Source organism: Dipodomys ordii, unplaced genomic scaffold, assembly GCF_000151885.1.
Source record: "Dipodomys ordii isolate 6190 unplaced genomic scaffold, Dord_2.0 Scaffold159, whole genome shotgun sequence".
Classification (NCBI taxonomy): Eukaryota; Metazoa; Chordata; class Mammalia; order Rodentia; family Heteromyidae; genus Dipodomys; species Dipodomys ordii.
The window spans coordinates 1,146,330-1,153,549 of record NW_012267375.1 but is presented as its reverse complement, the minus strand read 5'-3'; the positions used below and the strand labels follow the sequence as shown (position 1 = coordinate 1,153,549).

The 7,220-nt window shown below is 63.3% G+C and overlaps 2 protein-coding genes across 3 annotated transcripts in view; one reads left to right on the top strand and one right to left on the bottom strand.

The window, feature by feature from the left end:
* The window catches only part of Ftcd (formimidoyltransferase cyclodeaminase), an 18,761-nt gene extending 18,259 nt beyond the window's left edge, over positions 1-502 (top strand). The window contains exon 11 of the mRNA XM_013032903.1: positions 238-502. Within this exon, the coding sequence (XP_012888357.1) occupies positions 238-324 (87 nt within the window). The 3' untranslated portion in view covers positions 325-502. The remainder of the gene's footprint in view (positions 1-237) is intronic.
* A 2,606-nt stretch (positions 503-3,108) lies between these two features.
* The window catches only part of Col6a2 (collagen, type VI, alpha 2), a 33,588-nt gene continuing 29,476 nt past the window's right edge, over positions 3,109-7,220 (bottom strand). Inside the window, exon 28 of one of the 2 annotated variants that reach the window (XM_013032928.1) lies at positions 3,109-4,039. In XM_013032928.1, the coding sequence (XP_012888382.1) occupies positions 3,444-4,039 (596 nt within the window). In that variant the 3' untranslated portion in view covers positions 3,109-3,443. Of the gene's footprint in view, positions 4,040-5,362; positions 5,909-7,220 lie in introns of those variants that run through there. The other variant, XM_013032929.1, reaches the window with a different exon arrangement.

Here is a 7,220-nt window from a genome sequence, read left to right as displayed (position 1 = left end):
GCAGTTTCTTGGGGAGGGCAGCTGTGGGGTGGGCAGTTTCTTGGGGAGGGCAGCTGTGGGGTGGGCAGTTTCTTGGGGAGGGCAGGCAGGCTGTGGGGTGGGCAGTTTCTTGGGGAGGGCAGCCTGTGGGGTAAGCAGTGTCTCGGGGCAGGGGCATGGCCAATGGCAGGGTAGAGGTGATACCTGTCTGTCAGATCTGCTGGCAGGCTCAGGTGACACTCCCTCTGTGTCTGTCAGATCCACCAGCGCATCTCCAGCCTCCTGCAGGAAGCCCAGGCCCAGGCCGCGTCGGTGCTGGACAGCCTGGCGGCACGTGGAGAGTGACAGTGGCTGATGTCCATAGATGTTGTGACCCCCATCTGCCCACAGCCCCAGACCTCAGCACGGTGTGGGCTGGGGCCAAAAATGGGGGGAAGGGAGGGGGAGGGGGCCTGTCTGATGTCTGTGGGTACACGGCCACCTTCTGTCACCGGGGCCTCCAGTAAATCCATGGCAAACCTGTGCACTGTGCTTGCGTTTGGGCAGAGCTGAGAACATGGGCTAGGAGGAGGGCGAGGACAGGGGCCTCTGGCCTTGCGTGGAGGTGACAGCCGGAGCTCCAGGGTCCCCCATGCAGCGTGTTTGGGACCCAGGAGGCTCTGGTCAGGGCCTAGGTGACCGGCTGAGGGATGAGCCCTGGCGGGTGGAAGACTTTGGGGCGCAGGGCTCTTGCTCTGGCAGCATGGAGCTGCTCAGGGCCCCAGCTCCAGCCCACCCTTGTCCTTCCTGGAGCTCCATTTCCTCAGCTTCCCTGCTGGACACACCGCTGGCTTAGAGGTTCCAATAATCAAGCAGTTACTCACAGATGCACCATTGCGTGCAAACCCCAGAGGTAGGGTTGTGTTTGTGATGGGACAACACAGGACACTAAAAACGTGATCTGAGTCAGATGCCGGTGGCTCACGTCTATAATCCTAGCCACTCAGGAGGCTGAGATCTGAGGATTGCTGTTCAAAGCCAAAGTCTGAAACTCTCATCTCCAATTAACCAGGAGAATAAAAGCCAGAGGTAGAGATGTGACTCAAGCAGCATAACACCAGCTTTGAGCAAAAAAGCCAAGTGAGAAGCTGCGGCCTTGAGGCCAAGCCCCACTACCAGCTCTCCCCCTCAAAAAGGGAAAGTGATTTTGGGGTGCATTCTCCTTTTTTGCCCCTGTGGGAGATGAGATGGGACTTGAACTCGCTACCTGTCGCTGACGCTTCACCCTCACTGCCAGCAGAGCCACACATTCTTGAGCAAAGCAGAAAACTTAAGCATCTCTGGGACAGATTTTGCTGATCAGAAAATCGAGTTCCCTTGTTTCTGGAGAGACAGCATCACTTGTGCGCAGTGGTGAGAACCACGTCCATGGTGCGTGGCCGGCCGGGTGTGGGCTGTCCATCAGAACACAAGGCCCCACGCCGGCCACGTGGACAACACGCCCCATGAGCTGGCCCACGAGCGGCCTGCGTGGCAGCTGAAGCCGCCTGGGGCTGGCCGGTGAGGCCCAGGACAGCCCTGCCCTGCCGGCCCTGAGGGTGTCCATCGTACCTGTGAGGGCACAGGCTCAGGTCCTGAACTTGTCCCAGGCACCGCGGGCTGCTGGCGTGCCTCCCGGGCGCTGCTGCAGCGGGCAGCTCTTAGCCTTGGTGCTCCGGCCTCCGCTCCTGCCCTGAGCGGATGAGGCAGGAGGAGCTGCCCCAGGTGGACAAGGCCATGCTCCTCCAGGGCCACCGGCTGCGCCTCTGTCGGTGTGCCCGTGCCTCTGGTGAGCTGGCACTCATGCGGGGGTCAGGGGGGATGAGGCTCCCAGGCTGGCCCCCCCACAGTGCGGGCATGGGTGCTGCATGCGGTCGTGGGGGGGGTCACTGGTGAGACCGCCGGGGCTGGCTGTGGGTCAGCCCCTTGGCCCCTGGGGACATGTGCTGTCCTTTGTGACGCACCTGAGCCTCCGGATCTCAGGAGCTGGCACCTGTGCTCAGAGGGGGGCTGTGGGCACGGCCCTGCCCCGGGCAGTTGAGGAAAAGAGCAGAGCGGAGTCTGCAGGGTCACCCAGCCCGGCTGTCCCCTGGAGTGTCTGGGAGAGGAGGAGGATCTGGTCTGGAGAGGAAAGGCAGGGAGGCTGGGGTCAAGGCGTCACACCCATCTCGCGCCTGACGGGACTGGCTGGTACAGATGGGATGGCAGGGCTTTGGTGTAGAGTCAGCGACAATGTTGCACAGCCTGGCACTGTACCAGGCACAGGTGTCCCTGCCTCAGGGCCGAGCCTCCGCAAGGGATGGATACAGCTTCACTGATCCAGTGGGACTTGTGATTCCTTATAAATCCCTGGAGCCTAGAGAGTTCACAACAGCTGAAAATACTGGTTAAGGAAAACTTTCACTTAATGTCATCTGCTAAGAACCTCAACAGAAAGTTACCCACTGTCTTGAAAACAATAGAATGAGGACTTTGGATGCCAACCAACACAGAATACCATGAAGCCCACGAAGAGCTGTGTGGCCAGACACCTGGAGCCGTGAGGTGGGAGGCCCGGCTGGCCCCTGCCAGCAGAGGGCCCTGGCTCCGCTCATGCCTGGTCCATCCCTGGACACCAGGCCTCCGGAGCTGTGTTGGGACACCGGGCAGGACCTTGTGGGCAAGCTGTGAACTGCAGCCCAGCCCAGGATGTTAGGCTATGCACAGACCTGTGCATCTCTGACAACAAGGAGATTACCTACCCCAGGAGCCGATAATCCCATGGGGAGCCTCCTGAGGGTGAGAAAGGCCCAGCAGTCCAAGAGAACAAAATCCCCCGACTGCATAATAAATGAATAAATGTCTGGTCACAATCTGTCCTGTCCACCCACCATCTTCTGTCCTCCACGGGATGGAGATCCATGCAAGCCACCAGAGAGGTGGAGGGTGCCCTGCCGGCTCTGGGGACAGTGGAAGAACTGAAGACAAGAGTGTGTTTAGCTCAGGGCTGACCAGCCAGGCGTCCGTGAGGAGGCTGGACAGCCAGTCCTGGCCAGTGGTGTGTCAGTGTCTGAGTGTCCTCCAAGAGGCCCAAGAGGTGAGAGGAAGGCGGGGGATAGGGACGCCAGGGGATGGGTTCAGCGCCTTTATTGGGCACAGTGTATGACATGGGCTCTTTGAGCTCAGGGTGGGAGCAGGGTGTACCAAGGCCCAGGGAGGCTGGTGGAAGGCCGTGGGTGGTGCTGCGGGGTGAGGGAGGGCGGCCCGGAGCTGGGTAGCAGAGACAGGGACCGGGAAAGCGGGTCCTGGGGGGCCGCTGCCGCTCTCACGGGCTTGAGCTCAGGTGTGGGCAAGATGGAGGGGAGGGCACGTCAGAAAGCCACAGGGGTCAGGGTTTGGGGCGCAGGGTCCTCCGCCTCCGCCTGGAGGCCCAGTGTGCCCCTGAGCACCAGGGAGGGGGCCGGCCACTAACAGATCCAGCGGATGAACCTGTCGAAGAAGCCGGGCTGCACCAGGCTGTCGAAGTCCTTCTCCCGGAAGATGGCCGCCCTGTCCCCCAGGGCGATCTTGGTGAGCACGTCCATGTCCACGTCGCCGCCCACGGCCACCACGGTGGGCACCACATTCTGCTTGCGCATGGAGTGCACGGCCTCGTCCAGGCTGTGGTTGCCGGTGACGCCGTCGGTGAGGAAGACGAAGTTGAGCTCCGCCAGGCGGCGGGCGCCGCGGGCGCGCCCGGCCACGTCGTTGATGGCCCCCACCACGCCCGCGCCCACGTGCGAGAAGGAGTTGAGGTAGGTGGCGCTGCCCAGAGCCTCGCGGATGGCCGCGGGGTCAGAGCTCAGCGGGAAGACCACGCGCTGCTCGCGGGGACCCCCGAACTGCAGCAGCGCCAGGCGGGCGCGCAGGGGGTCTGCGTCCCCCTGAGCCAGTGGCAGGCGCCGCGCCACCTCCTCCACAAAGCCCAGCGCCTTGTGGAAGTTCCGCTCGCCCAGCCGCTCCGAGCCGTCCAGCAGGAAGACCACGTCCACCGGCCGCTGCGCACACTGGGCCACCGACAGCTCTGCGGGGGAGACGCGCGTGGGTGCGGGCCAGCAGATGGGGCAGACCCCTTCCTTGCGCACCCCTCCCCCCTTGTGGACACCGGGCCTCCCAGGGGACCCTCACCGGCCTGTGTGTCAGAGACCACAGGGTAGGACCTACCCACACCTCAGGCCCCTCGGTGGGAGGGAGCCGGGAATGGGCTGATCCCCACAAACCCTGACTCCATCGCGCACACCTCCGTGCTGTAAAACCCAGGGAGGGGGGCCCTGGGGGCGTCCGTCACGGACGTCCAGACACACACCACCAGAGGCCCCGATGCAGGCCCGCCTGCTGGTGCCATCACGCTTGCCAGGCCAGCGCCCGGCCAGTGGGCCCAGCTCCCCACCCGCCGGTGGCCGGGCCCCCCTTGTGGATGTCAGCTCTCATACATGCGTTTAACACCTCGGACCAGGGCAGTGAGGGTCCGCAGGCAGATGGAGTCTACCTCACCACACAGCTTATTTTGGTGCAGAACACCCCCAAGAGCTTGCTGAAGGCAGTGCTGGACGTCCCCCCCTCTGGACGGACAGACGTGCTCATGGCTGTCACCACAGACACCGAGACGGACGTGCAGGGGGGAGGCTGGCTCTGGGGAGTTTCCTAGCAGCTGTGGAAGACCAGAGGAAGGGCAGCAGCAGAGACGCGGGGCACTCTGGGCTCTGTACCCCCTCTGTACCCCCTCGGTGGGAGGGGCCCTTCTCCCTGCATTTCCTCCCGTAGGAAGTCTGGCTCTGCTGCCCTGAGGTGGTGGGGGTTTGGCCTCCTAGGAATATGGGCCCTGCCCTGGCGCAGGCCGCCTGGGCCTCAGCTGTCTTCCTGCAGCTGAGCTTGCAGGGAGGCAGCAGCTTTGCCGCGGGACCTGGCCCAGGGTGTCCTGATAGCTCGGCTCAGGCAGCCCAAGTTCTGCCCTGTGGTGCTCACGGGTAAGTGGAGGCTGGGCGGTGGGGACACAGATACCCGGCGAGGGGCCACCGGCCCCCAGTGTTGGTGACTGGGCCTAACAGGAATGACGCCGGCTCAGATGCGGTGTGTGTCAGCGCGCGGGGTCCCAGGAAGCTACCATAGCCTGTTGCTTTGCCACAGTGCCTGGTGACCCCGCACATGGGTCAGCGCCCCACCAGCCTCTCTGAGGCTCCACTTGAAGTGGCAGGGGAGGCCTCCCCGACTGAGCGCGCAGTCCTTCCCCACATGGGCGTCCTGGCCTGGGGACACGGTCAGCTCATGATGGCCATGCCCTCCCCACAGACCCCCGGGAAGGCGGCGGTAGGTGCCAAAGAAGGAGCTTGCGATGTGAGCACCCCGGCCTTAAGCTCAACGCTTGCTTGAATGAGAGGGAGGGTGAGACACAAGAGAGGCCATGAGAAGGGGGTGGAATGCTGCCCCACCCCAGGACAGCTGCACTTCCAGACAGAAGCAGGAGGAGCCCTGCGCCCACAGAAGACAGCACCGCCCTAAACACACTTCTGGCCCCAGACGGAGAGTGGATGCCTGCTGTCCTGGGCCTAAGAAGCAGACTGCAGGGGAGGGGTCAGCTGACTGCCGGCGGCCGGGGCTCAGCAGAGCGCCAGTGCTGCCTCAGGGTCACCCGTGATGTCTCTGTGCACCAGCTTAAAGGTGTCAATGAACAGCTGTGTCCAGTCCTGCCGTGCCACCCCTGTGGCAAGCTTGGCCCGCTCCGCCGTGTAAACCATCACAGCCACCAGGTGGGAGTAGGTGGCCGGGCGCTGCGTGGGCTCCGTGCCATTGAGCAGCTGCCGGATCAGGGGGATGGTCCTGGGGAAGGTGCGTTCTGGACCCTCTTCCGTTCGGAGGAAGGTGACCCAGGGCTCGCTCCCAGGCCTCGGTCCATCTGCAAGGGAGGGCCCAGAAAAGGCGTTGAGGGCCTTGGTGTGCAAGGGGCCTCCGCCCTCCTCGGGCCTTTCTGCGGGGAGCAGAGTTAGGACGGCGGTGAGGGGTGGTGGGTAGCCCCTAGGAGGCAGGTGGGCGGAGGAGATGGGGCACCTGGCCTAGACAGGAGGTGGGCAGAAGTGGAAAAGCCGTCAGGAAGCAGCGCTACCAAAGAGAGAGCCCTGGCCTTGCGGCACCACACCCCAGACCTGGAGGGGACCGGCACAGAGCAGCTCCACCCAAGCCCCACAGAGAAGGGAGCAGACACAAACACTCTGCCAGTTCAAGGCCACGTTCCCAGGAAAAGCCGGCTAATGAAAGCCCCTGGGGGAAGCCCACAGAACCTTCCGAGATGGGATCCGCTGCCTCTCCAACCTGGCCGGAGGGTGTCCCAGAAGCAAACCCTCGGGGAACACCCCTCTCCCCCTTTCTGTGTGTCCTCTCCCTTTTCCCAAGTCTCTGTTCCTCTTTTTCATGGTCTTTGCCTTTCTCTCACTACATCTCATCTTTTTTATCTCCACGTCTCTGCCCCCTTCTCTGTCTGGTCCCAGGCTGCTGGAAGGCCTGACTCCAAAAGCGTCTTGGTCAGACTTGCTCTATTGTCTCTGGTCACGAAGAAATAATGAGCAAACCTAGAGCCTTTTGAAGGCTCGTGGGACCACGTTTGAACCGGAAACGTTGACAAGGACGGTCACCCAGGACGTGGTACCGGCACCTTCTAACCTCGCGTCGTAGCTGGCGCCTGGCTGCCATGCTAACCTTCCTTGAGATGTCTCTTGGCCACGGAGGAGGGTGAGCGTGGCTAGGCTCAGTGGAAAGGGGCGAGGCGGGAGGCGGAGGGCAGGGTCAGCAGAGGCAGCCTGGGGTGGTCCTCCCTGCTCTGGTAGGACTGCCCAGCCCAGTCCTGGAGGACACTTCACCTGGACAGCAGCACTGCCCGGGACAAGCCAGACACAGACCTCAGTAGCTGCAACTGACAGCCCTCTGAACACAGCCAGCTCCTCAGCGAGCCCCCGCCACCCGGCCCGGGACGAAGGGGCCACGCGAGCTCTTCGGGCGGCACGCCAGCCCACGCTGCACCCTCCATCTCGACCACTCGCACATCAGCTACAGAACAGGTGGAGACGTACGTGACAAGGCCCAGCACCCCACCACGGAGCTCCCAGTCCCCAGGAGGAAACGCCTGTGGGCCCGGCCCGTGTGGAGACAGCCCCAGACACGCCTGTGGGCCCGTGTGAGCTCCAGAAATGCCTGTGGGCCCAGCCCGTGTGGAG